Genomic DNA, 17953 nt, shown 5'->3' with positions numbered 1-17953 from the left:
GAATGAAAGCCAATGGTATGACATTAAATTATGACTGATTCTGCTCCAGGAGCAGGATGCACATTTGCTATGCAGAGGTGTTCTGTATGGGATTTGAAGGGGGTCTCACCTTTCCTTAATTGCTTCTCAACTTTTCATTTTATTTACTAAAATATACTTACTTTTCTCATGTTTTTTGTAGAATTCTCTGAATATTTCACTTGATATTGAAGTTGAAATGGTACCAAGGTTGGGCTGGACCAAGAAATCTTTAAATTACCAGTATCTGTGATTTTCATACACAAACCTAATGGTGGATCAGGCTTCACTTAAGAAAAAAAAAAGAACACTTTTAAGTCATGTCATTTTCATGATAATCATAAAGTGAAGTCAAAATGAGTTTTTAGCATATCCTATTCTTTCAACTAAAGTGTCTTTATTCAAAGGCTACTTACAGATCCAAAATATTGGTTCTACTCCTGTACCTTACTATAGCAATCCATGTATCTTCATTTCCTTTTCCCTACATGGTAAAAACTATAAATCAGTAAATGATGTTATTTTGATAAATGTGAATTCCTGCTGTAAAAAAGCCTGCCTTACTTTATTTAACCTAGCTTTTGCTATGCTTATTTGAATCCTCCCCTGACAAAACCCACTGTTTTAGCAAATAACAAGTGGAAAAAGTATATTACAGAGCACTATTTGGAAAATGCATATAAATTTTGCATGCAAAAATCAATGCACATATTCATGCAAATTCATGTAAATATGCATGCACATTCAGTATATTTATTACTTTTAAAATACAACACATCCAGATATACCCATTCAAATAGCCCAAACCATGCACAGTTTACACGCAGTAAACACAGCATTAGCAGGCCCTGGCTTGTCACCAGAAATGGGGATGGAGTTTCTTATCCTAATGGGGTATTTAACTCAGTTTATAATTTCTGAGTTCATGTGTATATGTGTTTTCATGTACACCTATGCATTTGTGTATATTCATACATGGAGATTTGTGTATGTGTGGCTTTAAACATAGAATATAACCTTTAAATCATTTGTAGAAACAACGCAAACATCTTACAATAAAGGATTGATTGAATAAATAATGATTCATCCCTTTAAGGGAAATCTATACAGCCTTTAAAAATCATATTAGAGAATAATATTGAAAATGTTTAATACTGTTAGTTTTAAAAGTTTATTAAACAACATCTATAGTTGGATTCCTGATTTATTAAAATTTACAAATTAAAGGATATTTGTAAATACATATTAAAATAGAAATAAATGCCAAAATAGTAGATAATAAATGAATAAAATAATTTTTCTTCTTTGTGCATCTCTATGCTTTCAAGATTTTTGTGATTAACAGGAATTATTCATGAACACAGAAATCACCATTACATTGGAATATTTACTGACTTTTATTTTCAAGAAAAAAAATGGCACATTCTTTACACATTCCATATTTTCATGAATTTAGTCATAGTTTTTTTTCTTTCCTTGAGTCAAAATTAATGAAGTTTTTACTTTCTGTGACATATTACAAATTTTAGTTACTTTAAAGCAGGTATATCTAAACCGTAAAGTCCAGAAACAACAGGTGAAATTCACTGAGTTCTCGTGACCAATAAGATAGAAAACAAAGACACCAAACAGAAGTGAAATCACAAAATTATAAACGATTTTACATTTCCTATTTGCAAACATATATGTCTTCATATTAGAAATCTAAAAATAAATCTTTCCCTGGACCCCCTATGTACTCAGTCCCAGACCTCATCTACCTGCTTCTTTCAGAGGAAAATTCCTCCAAAGAGCTGGCATACTCACTTTCTCCACTTTGCATCCCATTTTCCTGAGCAACCTATTCTGATCAGGTCTTTCTTCTCACTAGTCCACTGAAACTACTCTTACCAAGGTCACTACACTTTGCCAAATCCAATGTCAACTGTCTGATTCATTTTACTCCATCTCTCAGCAGTATTCCTACTGCTTGTTCCGTGAGTAGCTGAAATACTTTTTTCACTTGGCTTCCAGGCCACCACACTCCTTTACTCCTCTTTTCTCTCTGATCATCCCTCAGTCTTTCTCTCACTGAACTCTAAATATGTGATCTCATACAATCCCATAAACATCTGTATGCTACAGACTCCCAAATATATATCTCCCCTGAACTCCAGGCTCATATATCCAACTACATACTCAACATCTCTTCGGTTTCTAATAAGCATCTCAACCATAATATGTCACACGCCTAATCCTCTCTAATATCCCCATCTCAGCATCTGGTACCACTATTCTGGTACCACCCAGGTCCAAGCCTAACTATTATCCTTGATTCCTCTCTGTCCTTCACACTCCATACCCAATCCACTAGAACGTTCAGTCAGCATCATCTCCTAAATAGATCCCAAGCCTGATCGTTTCTTTACTTCTCCACTGCAACAACCCTAAGCCAATGGGACAATTCCAACAGCTTCCTATCTGATTCCTCTGCTTCTACTCTTGCAACTATCCTTCCTTCCTTCCTCATCAATTTCCTTCTTCACATGCAGCATACATTTTAAACATATGCATGCTTACACACGCACACATGCACACACACACACACACACACACACACACACACCCTTGATCATATCATTCTCCTGGTTCAAATGCCTCCACTGCAATTAGAATAAAATCCAAAAGTTGTAACCCTGGTTTATGGTATGACCTGGACCCAGATGACTCTCTAACCACATCTCTAAATATTCTCCTACTTCATTCATTCCATGCAAAAGAGTCTTGTATTTGGTTCTTCCAACTTCCAAGCTCATTCCATCCCAGGAATTTTATGAGTGCTATTCTTCCTGCTTGGAGCACCTTTTGTTTTCGCATGCCTATCTCTTTTCTTTCAGCTTAAATGCTATCTTCTAAAAGAGGACATCTATAACTGAAATAATAGCCCCTACACCTGACTTTCTCCATCACACAACTTCTCTTATTTCTTTCATAGCACTTTTAAAAATATTATCAAATATATCCCAATACGAGGAAAGATTTTTTTCCCCAAAATTATCCGAAATAAGACAAAATCATTTTTAAGGTTCTTATAAAGTCTATCGCAGCAACTTCTCTTAACTACTTTACTTTTAAAAACAATTTAATTCAATGCTGGCTCTAAATATTTCTAAAAATCACCTGATAGAACTGGTTTTAAAAAGAGAAAATGATGATACTTTATAGATTTTGTATTTTTCCCTGTGGTATAACGTCATGACTGAATTCCTTGGATATCATTGTAATTACATTGTGGAGATCACAAATATATCCCTAGAGGACAAGTTATTTTAAAGTCCTAATGTTAAATATGATGTCATATGCAGATTCAAAAAGTGCTATTTCCTCAGTAACTTAGAAGTGAAGGTAAAGCTGTGTGGGAAAGTGTGTCAGATACTTGGGAAAGTGGCTCTAGTGATGTCAAAATCAATGATGCAGAGATGCATATAAAGAGTTTGTATACAGGTCTATAATATTACAATAACAAGAATTTAAGGGCTTCGCTGGTGGCGCAGTGGTTGAGAGTCCGCCTGCCGATGCAGGGGACACGGGTTCGTGCCCTGGTCCGGGAGGATCCCATGTGCCACGGAGCGGCTGGGCCCGTGAGCCATGGCCGCTGAGCCAGCGTGTCTGGAGCCTGTGCTCCGCAACGGGAGAGGCCACAACAGTGAGAGGCCCGTGTATCGCAAAAAAAAAAAAAAAAAAAAAGAGTTTGTATACAATCGTTTCAGGAAATGTAAATGTAAAATAGTAACACCATTAAATTATGTATCATATGTAATATATAATTTAACATACACATACAAAACTGAGTTAATAAATTAAATAGTTTGTTAACATTTGCCTATATTATTCACACTGAATAACTGAATACACTGAATATATGTAATTATACATTCCAGTTGATCAAATAAATTTGGAGAATCTTTGCACTGAAAATATGGGCCTTTGCCTATTATTTGAGTTTTTCTTAAGGTCAGATTTGTACAGCAAATTATTTATGTTTTTACTGTTTCTCTCTGCCCACCACTGTCTGCCCCTGTTCTGTGAGGCATTCACCATTGTTTCCCCAGCTCCTAGGTCAGTGGCTGACACGCATGAGCCTCTAAGAAATGCTTACTGAAGGCATAAATTCAGATAATAACAAGCTTTCAATTATTTTCAGAAATAGTTATCCAAGATGTGAAAAAGTAATAACCAAGCAATAAATATCCATTAGCTGGATCCAGGATTTAAAGAAATCAAACTGTTTTCAAAAAGAATTTAAGTTACAATTGCAGAGATATCTATACTGCTGTTAAATCATTCCAGAAGCTGCTTTTAATACTCCCTAGAACTACACTTACCATCTTTAGAGTGTTGGTCAAAGCAAGATAAGCTAGTGAAAAATTTTGTAAGCAATCTTCAACCTGTTTGTATGACTGATGTTGATATCTATTATCTTTTTTATGCACAACTTACCAACATTAATGGGCTGAACTGACATTGGAGGTGAGTGAAAAATTACTCCACCAGATGTGATTTTCAAATACATAAGAAGGGTGTAATTGATTTTGACTGTTGGCACAGGCACATGACATTCACAACATTCATGAACACTGCAGTTGCACTGAACAATCTGAAAACTGTTTTTCTGGGGGAGCAGAGGTGACTCTTCTAATACTTCAAGCCTATATGGAAAAAGAAGAGCTAAATATTAACACAGATGTGAAAGCACTGGATATATTTAAAATGTAGGACACAATATCCAAATTGAGGGCAGCTATTCTGCACACTCAGCTTAAAGAGCATCTGGGGAAAAAAGATACATTATAACAAGGATACAAAGACAAGGGTTAAAGCAGGTTAGCTATCAGAAATAATATAAACAATGGGCTTCCCCGGTGGCGCAGTGGTTGAGAGTCCGCCTGCCGATGCAGGGGACACGGGTTTGTGCCCCGGTCCGGGAGGATCCCACATCCCGCAGAGCGGCTGGGCCCGTGAGCCATGGCCTCTGGGCCTGCACGTCCGGAGCCTGTGCTCCGCAGCGGGAGAGGCCACAACAGTGAGAGGCCCACGTACCGCAAAAAAAAAAAAAAAAGAAAAAAAAAAGAAATAATATAAACAAGAAGACAGTGAAGTACTGAAAGGAAAGAAAAATTGTGATCCTAAACCCTATATGCAGTAAAAATATCTTTCAAAATAAACATGCAATAAAGGCTTTTTCAGACACGCCAAAATGGAAATAACTCATTATCATCAGACCAGCATTATAAAAAATGCTAAAGGAGGTCCTTCAGGCAAAAAGAAAATGATAGTAGATAGAAGTCTGGTTCCACACAAAGAAATGAAATTTAACTAAAAGGGTAGATATTTATTGACTGATTAAAGCAAAAATAATAACCGTGTAGTGTTGGGTTTATAACATAGGTAGAAGTAAACTGTATGACATTAGTACCAAACTTGGGGAAGGGGGAGATCTGTAAGTACACAGTTGTAATGTTCTTCTACTATACACAAAGTGGTGTCATAGCAGCTAGAGGTATAATATCAGTTCGACTATAATAAGTCAAAGACCTATATTCTAAATCCTAAAGCCACCACTAAAGTCATAAAACAAGAAGTTACAGCTAATAAGCTACAATAATCAGCCATTGGAGTATGAGTGTAAAGATAGGAAAATAGATTAATGGAACAGAAGAGGGACCAGCACCTATATGTACAATCAATTTTCTACAAAGGTACAAGCAGTTCTGTGGAGAAAAAGTAATCTTTTCAATAAATTGTGCTGGAACAGTGGGATATCTACATGCTCCCCACCCCAAAAAGCAACTTTAATCCATACCCCCCACCAGACCTAAAAATTAATTCAAAATGGATCATCAATCCAAATGTCAAGTCTAAAGCTATGAATCTTTTAGAAGAAAATATGGGAAAAAATTTTTGTGGCCTTGGTTTAGATAAGAATTTCTTAGATGAAACACAAAAGCATGATCCATAAAAGAACAAATTGATATTGTTACAAAGTAGAAACTAACACACCACTGTAAAGCAATTATACTCCAATAAAGATGTTAAAAAAGAAAAAGAACAAAATGATAATTGGACTTCTATCAAGATTGAAAACTTCTGTTCTTCAAAAGACACTGTGAAAGATTAAAAATAACAAAAGAAAAGTCACAGACTGAGAGAATACATTTGCCAGTCATCTCTCTAATAAAGGACTTGAATCCAGAAGATATAAAGAACTTTCATAACTCAATAATAATATTAAAAAATCCAATTAAAAATAGGCCAAAATGTCAATAGTCACTTCTCCACAGAATACATAGAATGAAAAGAAACATGTGAAAAGAAGCCCCAAATCACTAGTTATTCAGGAAATGCAAATTAAAACCCCAATACTACTATCCACATATTAGAATGGTCAAAATTGAAAAGATTCATCATATCACATATTGAAGAGGTATGCAGGAACTGGAACTCTAATACACTGCTGGTAGGAATGTAAAATGATACAACTTTGGAAAACAGTTTTGCAATTTCTTAAGTTGTTAAACATACACCTACTATATAATTTACATATTCCATTCCCAGGTATTCATCCAGGAGAAGTAAAAGCATATATCCTTACAGAGATATGTACACAAACAAGTACAGAGAATTGTAGCAGCTTTCTTTGTAAGAGCCAAAACCTGTAAACAACTCATTTATCAATCAATAGGTGAGTAGACAAACAAACTGTGGTATATTCATATAATGGAATGCTACTCAGCACTGAAAAGGAATGGACTGCCAGTAGATTCACACAGCATTAATGAATCTCAAAATAATCATGCCATGTGAAAGCAAGACAAAAGTTCTGTAGGAATGCATTTATATAAAATTCTAGAAAATGCAAAGAAACCTTTGGTTACAGAAAAGGTCAGATCAGTCATTGCCTGGGGACAGTGGAGGATGGGAGGTGGGGCTGGTGGTAGGGTACCACAGGTAGGAGTAGAGGGTGGGATTACAAAGGGGCAAGAAGAAATTTTGTGATTGACAATAGATTCATTTTCTTTATTATGGTGAAGACTTTATGAGTGGTTTCATATATCAAAACTTATAAGTTTACACTAAATATGTACAGTTTATTTTATATTCTTATATGTCAAAAAAGCTGTTTACAAAAAAAAGGAAATCTAGGGAAAAGTTTTTAAGCAATACTTTGCCTATCACTGTAAACCTACAAATGAATGGGTTAACTTTAAAAAATAACTGTAATTATCTTATAGGGTTACCCAACTCAAGGCATAGAGAATAACAGCCTGCAACCAAGACACAGACAGTTGTTATTTCTGATTTTTTCGTGTTTGTTTTTTTAATCTGCCTCATCCCATGGAGAGTCTAAGCCTTGGTATAAACGAGAAGTCTTTAGGGTGGAAGTTCATGGCAGGGGCGGGGGGTATCCATGCCTCATATTCCCTGTCTTGCTTGAGCTACCCCCATTCTGTCCATAAACACCTGCTGCCTCGTATCCAAGCCACTGCACGCTTTTTAAAGAACCTGGGGACAGGGAGAGAGTATTAATATTTAGGCATGATCACTGCCTTCAGAAAAGACCTCAGTCCTTTTGGAGGAAAAAGCTGTAAGAGATAAATATACTAACTAAAAATTCAACGTGGAGAAAGTGTTGCTTTAGAAACTGTGCTAACTAGCCTATACATGAGGATTCAGATATAAACACATGAGAGAAACGGACCCTAACCTTTCCAAACACACCCCACGAATTATTAAGTGTTTTGAATTATGATAGATGTTTTCAAGTTTCCTGAGCTAGACTTTAGTATTCCTTTAGTCCTAAAGAAAAAACATCAATCAGGAAACAACATTTACAAGACGTTTTAATGTGCAAAGCAATATCCTGGGCACTGTGGAAGGGATACTGTTATTGTAAGAAGCACACTAAATTAACATTGAGACCTAAATCAGGTTTTTCTGTTTGCTTATGAACCATAAGACCATAGACAAGTAAGTTCATCTTTGTGAGCCTTGGTCTCCTTAAACAGTAAAACAGAGAAAATGCCTGAACCATCTGTCTTTATTAAGTTTTTGTGAATATAAAAGACAATTACATAAAAGTTTTTTTTTTTTTTTGCAGTACGCGGGCCTCTCACTGTTGTGGCCTCACCCGTTGCGGAGCACAGGCTCCGGACGCGCAGGCTCAGCGGCCATGGCCCACGGGCCCAGCCACTCCGCGGCACGTGGGATCCTCCCAGACCCGGGCATGAACCTGCGTCCCGCGCATCGGCAGGCGGACTCTAAACCACTGCACGACCAGGGAAGCCCCATAAAAGTATTTTTAAAAGCTTTAAAGGGCTATACACCCATGAAATTCCATTTTGAATTGGAGGTGGAATGACTTAGCACTTTCAACTTTATCTAAATCTTTAAACAAATCCAATGAAATGTTATTTTTAAAAATATCACACCATGGCTTTTATGTGTTTTTCAAATATTAAAATAAAAGCTTTTATCAGAAGAGTATGGAACAAATTAAATGAATTGTGGTTATTTATGTCAGAAATATGCTTGCAGCTTGTATTATGCTTTGACTGAAGAACTCCCAAATTTTAAGCCACAAATAGAACTGAACAGAAAACAAGACACAAAATATACTCCAGTAATATTTTTTAAAGGATAGGAAATTCTGGTGATATTTTTCTTTTTTAAAACAAAAAGAAAAGTTAGAATTACACTAACTTTACACGGTCTCACCAATGCCATCTTTTTCTAAATACAGTGGACATTTGTAGAATACGGCTGGTTACCAATGAAATTAACTCTGTGGTTTCTCTACCACTTCACTGTTGTGTTCTATTTAATCAATCTATTTTCATTTTCTTTACAATTTAAATATATGCAAATATATATTCATAATAATGACTATATACAATGATTATATATTATATAGTATGTATATATACAACATATATTGTAGTATTTCATAATTTGTGTTTTTTTAAAAAAAAAACAAACTCCATTCAGTAATTTCCCAAACCACTCCAACAGATAACCCCATCATGAAAGTCTAAGAATGAACCTAAACCTAGTTTTCAAATGCTCTAAACAGGGGTGAGAAACCTGCAGCCCAAATAACACCCATTTTTAGAAGGACTTCTTACATTAACCAATGGTTTAAAACAATACAAAAAAAAGAGGAAGAATATTCCATGATTCACGTAAATTATATGAATTTCAGTGTCCATAAACACAGTCGTGCTCATTCATTTACATATTAATTGTGACTACAAGGTTGTGATAGAGACAGTATGGTGGGCAAAGTCTAAAATATTTACTCTCTAGACTTTTAAGAAAAAAATTTTTAATCCCAGCTATAGGCCAAAAACATTTTGTACTCCCTACAGGTGGGTATTTGATGAGCAAAAGACACAAAAATAAGGAAACCACATTAAATATATCATCAAATTTCATTATATAACATATTTGCAATGTACATGAAACACCTTGAGGATCACTAATTCAATTTTTCAAACCACCTTATTAGTTCCCTTATGAGGGAACTAATAACACCTACTTTACAAGTAAAAAACTGAGCTCAAAGAGAACGTAGACCTGGAATTCATCTTAAGTCTCATACTTCCATGTTCAGTGCTTGTTTCATCACACCCAAGCTGCCTTATCATTACAAGCTGTCTTATCATTACAAGATAAGTTTCACTTTTACCATTGTCATTTTATTTAGGGGATTGCTAAAGACTTTAATGGCCACAACTAAAGAATAATTATAATCTGAATTATGTTAATATTTCTATAAATCAGAATATTAGAGAATTACAGAATTATTTCAAATTATTTTTTCCTTGAGGAAAACATTAGATATTTCTCATATTTATGACAGCAGAAGTTTTTCCAAGTTTGTGTGAAACCTGTAATACACCAGCCTTGTTACTTGCCAAAGTCAGCATAAGAACTTCCATTACCTTCCAAAAGATTTTTTAAAGTTTTAAGTATTTATGAACATCAGGGGCTTCCCTGGTGGTGCAGTGGTTGAGAGCCCACCTGCCGATGCAGGGGACACGGGTTCATGCCCCGGTCCGGTAAGATCCCACATGCCGTGGAGCGGCTGGGCCCGTGAGCCATGGCCGCTAAGCCTGCGCGTCCGGAGCCTGTGCTCCGCAACGGGAGAGGCCACAACAGTGAGAGGCCCATGTACCGCAAAAAAAAAAAAAAAGTTTTAAGTATTTATGAACATCAAATGATACTTTAAAATTTTGATAATGCTACTTTTAAACCATCAAAATTTTATAGTATAAGTTAAACTGGTGATCAAATTTTTAAAATAAGAAAGAGATATACTGGCTTAAAATAACCAAAACTTAAGAATTTCTGAAATTCTTGAAAAATGTTTACGCAGCAAAATATTTTATGCGTTGCCAACACACACACACACAAATTCAGTGTCACTATTTATTTAATTTCTCTATATGTGAGCAAACTTTACTTGCAAGTGAAAATAGTGAAAAAAATGGTCAAATAAATTTTAAATTTGGCTTCTTTGCAAATTTCACAATTTTGGCAATATTTCTACTCAAAAATTAGATATATAATTAGTACTAAAATTTCATCTTTTAGCCACAAATGGTTTATAGAAAGCACATTCTATCATCTGACCTTTGATCAAATTACTTGTTCCCCTCAAATTTTTCTATGAATATATTAATGTTTCTCTAAGCAAAGATCTATACTAAATTATTATAGGAATAACACCAAATGAGTGTTCTTGATTGTGACATAAACTGAGAGCAAAACATAGTGGGCAAACCAATAAACATGAATTGGAAAATTTAGCATTAGCTTTGTGTATAATTTAATCAAGTCACATTTTAAATCTCAGACTGGTAACCTATACAAATGTTACTCCCCAAAATCTAGTTTACCAATCCCAAGTAATTTCAAAGAACAGGTTAGTGTCCCAGACTAGTCTCATCATAATAGATTCCTGGACCCTCCATGGAGAATTCAGTAGGTCTGGGGCCAAGGAATCTGTTTTTAATAAGTGTCATAGACCAGCGGTTCTCAAAGTATGGTCCCCAAGCCAGTAACATCAGCATCATCTGGAAACTGATAGAAATGCAAATCCTGTCCAGACCTCATGAATTAGGCCCAGGTGAGAAGTTGACTTAGATGTATTTCATCAAGGAGACAAATTTAAGAAGCATTCTGTAAAACACAAAGTACTCATCAGATGTACAATATCACCAAACAAATGGAAAATCAACAAGGATGAGAGGGAGGAAGAAAAAAGAAAGAAAATAAAAAAGGAATGCAAACGAAAACAAATAGACCTAAATGTACATCAAGTTAACAATACAACCACCTGAGGCAGAAGGGGAGGGGATATCCTAATTAACTTCAGAACACAGAATTTTAGCAAAGGCAAAATGAGTCTAAACAAACATTGCACTCTAGTTACCCTATTTGTTTTCTATGGTGGTATGGCTTAGCTATTCCAAAACTACTTTGTGTGTATTCTAGGACTGAGCAACTAGGTAATATATTGTTGGAAAGGGAAGCAAGACTTCTCACTGCTAGAAAAAGGAGTTACAAAAAAAAAAGAAACAAAAGAAAGGCTAGGATAGATCCTGTGGTTTTGAACTAGAACAAGAGACATTAGTATTGCCAGAACAAAATCCAACATTCTTTGGGTTTTAATATGCTTTTAATATGTGTATATACAGAGAGATATAAAAATATAGACTTGTGAGTATTATATATACACATTATGTGTGTACTGTGTGTATGTATACATATAACTATGTAGCTGAGTGGGCCTAGAAACAATACCACCCAAGTAACAGTGAGCATCTAGCCCCCCGATACCACTTTGTAAACATCATTCTCCAACAGAAAGGAATCAGGGCTCCTTGGAAGAATGGCTGATACCAGTGTCAGAGCAGGAAAAGTATAAAATCAACCTGAAACATCTTGTAGTGCTAGAAAGTAAGGAGTCCTATGTAAAAAAAAAAAAAAAAGATCTAACACATCAAAAGGACACAGAAGCCAGTTTACATAAGCACCCACTGCCAAATATGGGACAGTGTGAGCAATAAAATAAATAATGACAGTAACTAAATATAGCTCACAAAATAAAATAAGAATCCATGAGTCCATCTTGATAGGAAGGAAGAAAGGAAGGAAGGAAGGGAGGGAGCGAGGGAGGAGGAAAAAAGGAGGGGGAAGGAAAGAAAAAAGGTAAGAGAGAAAGAATGGAAAGTGTACTTCTCACAGAGCCTAGCACTGTGGCCTGCACACACTGTTTCTTAATTAAATAACACTATGCCTAAAATGTTCCAATTAACATTGAGCACGTTTGTTTACAAATAATGCATCTTTCTTCTCTAAAAATTTCAGTTGTTCTTTTTTATATTGTCAATTTCTCTCCTCATTACGTTCATGTTTTCCTTTATATCCTTGAGCATGTGGAGCATGCTAAAACTAACTGTCTGCTAATTCTATTATCTCTGCCATTTCTGGGTCTGCTTCTATTGTCTATTTTTTCTTTTGGGGTTATATTTTCCTCTTCCTTCATATATGTACTATTTTTTACTGGATGCCAGACATTGTGAATATTACAATTGAGTGTTGGATTATGTTGTTTTGCCTTAAAGAATGCTGGATTTTGTTCTGGCAATCAGCTAAGTTACTTGGGTGACTTAAGTGTGAACCTTTTAAGCTTCTTTTAAGCTTTTTGTGGGGGAGTATAGAATAGCCTTGACTCTAGGGCTAATCTGGCCCCACTTTTAAAGTGTGGCTATTATGGGGTTTCTACTGAATGTCAGTGATATTCAACAAGGTCTCTCCAAGTCTCCCTGTTGGAAACTTTCATTATTCCTGGCCCTGTGTGACCTCTGGGAATTGCTTAGATTACAGCTCCTGGTAGTTGTTCTCTTCCTAGAAGATTTCTTGCCCAAGATCATAGACAGATGGGTATTCAGCCAAAGAATCAAGGGGACCCCAGTGCTAACTCCTGTGTACCTCCCTGCTTCAGGTACCCTGCCCTATGAATCAAGCCCCCCCCCCCTTTTACCCTCTGAACTCTTCTCTCTGTCTCCTCAATTCAGCAATATTGCTGGGCACTGCTTGAGTTCCCCAGCCTTGTGCCATGTCCTGGAAATTGCCTCCAGCCCGGAAAACCTGAGTAAAATAGAACTTACTTTGTTTCCTCCTCTCAGGAATCACGTTCTGTTCTGCCTTTGTCCAATATCTGAAAATAGATGTTTTCTACTTTTATCGACTTTTCTAGTTGTTTATGACAGAAGAGTAATCCTAGAACTTATTATTCCCTCATGACCAGCAGTCACTTTTGCTAACTTTTTATATTAACTTCTGAAGATATGTATTCACATAGTTCAAACCTTGGTTTTCTTTAAAGGGAGTAGTGAAATGGGGTGATGACTTGATGGAAATGTGTGATCAAGGAAATTTATGTTTTAAGTGGGAGTTACTGCAGCATGTGTATCGGCTGAGAGGAAAACTTGATGATGCAGGAGAGAGAGGGGATAATTGCCAGAACAAAGTCCTTGAGTGACAACAGGGGATGGGACTCAAAACACAGAAGAAAGGGTTCATTTTATATTGGAACCCAGAGAATTCATCAGCAACTAAAGAAAACAAGGAAACTGCATAGGCACTGACATGAGCAGGCTGGTAGATTTTGGTGAGAAAAGCAAAAACTTGAACCCGCCCCCTCCACCTCCTGCTTTCCCAGTGAAAATCAAAAACAAGGTCATCAGCGGGTCTCTCTGGCTCTCTCTAAGGGAAGCCAGCTGCCATGTTGTAAGGTGCTCTATGGAGAATACACAGGACAAAGAACTGAAGAAGGCCTCCAGTCACAGCCTGGGAGGAACTAAGGCTTTCTGTCTAGTGGCCCATGAGGAATTTGGAAGCCTAGGGAGTGAGCTTGGAAACAGATCCTCCTGACGTTGAACCTTGAAATAACTGCACTCCTACCTGACATCTGCAATGCAACCTTGTGAAAGACCTTAAGGCAGATGTCCCAGCTAAGCTGCACCTAGATTCCTGACCCACAGAAACTGTGAAATGATGAATAACTGTTGTTTTAAGCCACTAAATTTTGGGTAAGTTATCATATGGCATAGATAGCCAAGGAAGATATTGGTACCTGGAAGTGGGATGCTGCCATAACAAATACCTAAAAATGTGGGTGTGGCTTTGGAGCTAGGTGATGGACACAGGCTGGAAGTATTTGAAGAGGCATGATGGAGAAAGCCTAAAACACCTTGAACAGACTGTTAGTAGAAATCTACAGTTTGAGGACACTGCCAGCGAGGACACAAAAAGAAGTGAGGAACATGATATTGGAAACTGGAAGAAAGGGAATCTTTCTTACATAGTGGTCGAAAGCTAAGTAACACATCGGCAGTTCTGTGGACAGTGTAGAATGTGCCTACTGATCTGGTGATCTATTTCAGGAGATCTCCAAACAAGTGCTGAAAATGCCTCTTGGTTCCTTACTGTTTCAAGAGGAGAGATATTCATTGACAAAAGGGCTGTTAAACAAAGGAACTAGGACTTGAAAGTTGTAAAATTCCCAGCCTCTCCAGATAGCTAAGGATGTTTGAAATGGCTTCTAAGCAAAGAGAAGAGCTTATTTCTAAGAGACCTGCGGGCTTTTATCTAATGGAGTGAACCCCAGTAAGATTCCCAGGAGGCTGTGCGATCTTGTGAGAGAATTACAGTAGCAGAAACACTGCTAGCTTAGACTGAAGGAGTACAAAATGAAACAAAGCCACTGGATTCCCAAAATTGTGCCAACCGGAAGTATGCTGTGAAAACTACTCAGCTGCAGAGATGTGTAACTTTTCATTAAAAAAATGGAAGGCGAATCAGAGGGCAGAACCAAGGGCCCAGAGAGCAGAGCCAAGGGGCATGGAGATTTACTCCTGAGGCTGAGGTGACAGAGGGACTAGGCCTGACATGACGGGTAGGGGGAGAGATGGTCAAAGAGTGGGATCCTTGAAACTGAGATTAGAGAAAGAGCAAGCTTATCAGCTAATGACAAGATCCATGAGAATGGGTAAGCTAGGTTGGATGAAAAAGAGAAGAGTAAAAAGTAAAGCTTTCAAGAAATTGAAGATCGTCCAGATTGATGCTGAAATCACCAAGAATGCTGACAAGAGTGACAGTGAAGAGACAAAGTAAACTAGGTATTAGCAGTTACAAAAGTCCAAACTCCCTGGACAACCCTTGCTTATTCATCCACCTTGATTTCTCATCATTCCCCAGCTTCCCAACCACAGAACTTTTCAAGTCCTCAAATGTCTATATGTGACTGTGTTCCTTTGCAAATGCTCTTCACTCTCTCTGGCTCATTCTTCTCTGCCCCCTTACAATCTAGGCAGATACTTCTAGCATATGTTTCTCAAAGTCCCCATATTTATTACATCACAGCATTTTCAAACTTTATTATGTTCTTTGTCTTTACTGTCAGCTCCAAGAAGGCAAGGGTTGAGTCTGAGCTGTTTAACACTGTTCCCTACACTCAGCTCAGTGTCTGATGTACACATAGGCACCTCACAAAGGAAGAAGAGGATTTCCTTCCTAGGTCTAAGAGAAAATTCAAAAAATAACACATTTGTACGGTATCTCTCCTTCAGTTTCTCGGACAAACATTAATATCTGACCTTAAACAATGCTTTCCCTTAAGGGACATATTTATAGGGCTTTAAGTCCCTTATAAACATTAGGTTTTAGTTCCTTTTAAATACATACTTATTTACACATGGAAGCATTTGAAAGACTTCTCTCATGAATTCTCTAATGTCTTGGGGAGGTGATTTTGATGAAAACTTTTCTATAGTAACCATCCTTATGGATTTCCTCTTCCACAGAGGTTTCATTTGTTATATGGGCCAGCTCTTCCTCCTGATCTGAAGAGTCTTATTTAAATTTTTGGAGATATATTGCCCAAAGATGCACACAAAAATAGAATTCAAGGTGGAAATAGTATGTGACAATTGGTAAAACTAACCAAATCATACAATGGAGAGAACAATTAAAGTGGCAAGAAAAAAAGAAAAGAAAAGAAAATGCTTCTCAAATTGCATGCAATTAGGTTTTCCTGTATTAATATTTTTCAGAAACCTGAGTTCAAATAAAAGCAGGTCAAAAGAATCTACTAGGGCTTCCCTGGTGGCGCAGTGGTTGAGAGTCCGCCTGCCGATGCAGGGGACACAGGTTCGTGCCCCGGTCTGGGAAGATCCCACATGCCGCAGAGCGGCTGGGCCCCGTGAGCCATGGCCGCTGAGCCTGCGCGTCCGGAGCCTGTGCTCCACAATGGGAGAGGCCACAACAGTGAGAGGCCCGCGTAACGCAAAAAAAAAAAAAAAAAAAAAAAAAAAGAATCTACTAAATTCATCATATGAGCAAGTTGAAAAATCTATTTAGTTTATCGTAATTTTCTCATTTTTCTGGGTCTTACCATTTAGATGAACAGACCAATGACTACTTAGCTGACTGAAGTTCAAATTCGCAGCTGTAGCCAACTTACTACGCAATTTTGTAATGTTCTGACATATTCATATATAATATCTTTTTCAGAAAATGCAGACCTCAGACATAACTATGGCCTATACATTATAAAAATTATAAAATATAAATCCTTACACATAGTCACAGAGCTTTAAAACTGAGCACATTACCCTAGCCCACTGATAATATCTGAAATTCTCTTGAATAGGCACCTAGTGAGATTTTAATCATCACCCAAAGTATTCAGGTCATCACAAAAATGTACTACATTGCAAAGGAATTCTTTTCTCTGAGCTAAAATCTGTCTTGGTTAATAAAGCAGGAAACTTTCTGCCCAGACGTCAAATATATCCTCATCCACCACAGTGCTTCCTTTCTTCTCTCAATACGTTTTAAGACCAACCCTTCATCTGTGCTCTTTTTCTGGAACTTGCCTATTGAACCATTCACTCTCTGTCATGTATCTTCAATGGGTCCCCTTCTACCACATCTTCAATTTTTCTCTCCCTGCTGGGTCATTTTCTATAGACTAGAAACGAGCTCATTCTTTCCCATCCTTTACATGTTCACCTTTGGCTGTGCATTTGCCCATTACTCCTCTACCTTCTCACTTTACTACTTCAGCAGGCTTCTTGGGCCTCTAGAGATTTATAGCCCAATCATTCTGTTGTGGACATTTATCCACCTGGCTGCCCAGCATCTGCCTGGGAAATCTACTCTTCTGTTAGGCTGAAACACTAGCAGCTACGGCACATTCTCACCAATCGGATACTCCCATTCAAGACACTGGCCCTAATGAGAACTGCACTCATTAAAGCAGCAGGGGCTAGCAGGGGCTTCTAGATTCATCTAGTGACCAGCATTAGAGGTGGAAATCATCACAGAGACACTCAATGACCAGATGTGACAGCAGGGGCACCCTATCTGGGCTACTCCTGCGGGGTGACTTTAAGAATTAGTCCAGGGAATTTCCTGGAGGTCCAATGGTTAGGACTCAGCACTTTCACTGCTGGAGGCCCGGGTTCAATCCCTTGGTGGGGAACTAAGATTCCACAAGCCTTGCAGCGAGGCCAAAAGAAAAATTAGTCCAGCAGTCTAACGTAAGTTATAAATATTAACTACAGTCTGATAATCAGTACATAATGAGGATGGTAGCAGCTATGCAAATTTTCTTCTAAAATTTGTCTTATTTACCTTCACACCAGAAATTTTCAAATTTTAGTTCCATCAGATTCATCTAAAGGGCTTGATAAAATACAGATTGATGGGCCTCACTCCCAAAATTTCTGATTCTAGTTCTGGGACAGAGTTATCAAATTTAAATTTCTAAAATATTTCCAGGTGATGTTGATATGCTTCTCAATGCTACCTGCCCACATATTTT

At 37.2% G+C, this 17953-nt stretch overlaps 1 protein-coding gene across 1 annotated transcript in view; it reads right to left on the bottom strand.

Annotated features, from left to right (window-relative positions):
* LEPR (leptin receptor) overlaps window positions 1-17953 on the bottom strand; it is a 102466-nt gene that overhangs the window by 48622 nt on the left and 35891 nt on the right. The window contains exons 6-7 of the mRNA XM_027113995.1: window positions 4498-4706; window positions 162-307 (exon numbers count right to left, since the gene is read on the bottom strand). Of these exons, the coding sequence (XP_026969796.1) occupies window positions 162-307; window positions 4498-4706 (355 nt within the window). The remainder of the gene's footprint in view (window positions 1-161; window positions 308-4497; window positions 4707-17953) is intronic.

The sequence above is a fragment of the Aethalodelphis obliquidens genome, unplaced genomic scaffold (genome assembly GCF_003676395.1).
Source record: "Aethalodelphis obliquidens isolate GAN/ISIS:26980383/991018 unplaced genomic scaffold, ASM367639v1 scaffold13, whole genome shotgun sequence".
Lineage (NCBI taxonomy): Eukaryota > Metazoa > Chordata > Mammalia > Artiodactyla > Delphinidae > Aethalodelphis > Aethalodelphis obliquidens.
The sequence above is the reverse complement of the archived record's forward strand: the minus strand, read 5'-3'. Positions and strand labels throughout refer to the sequence as shown.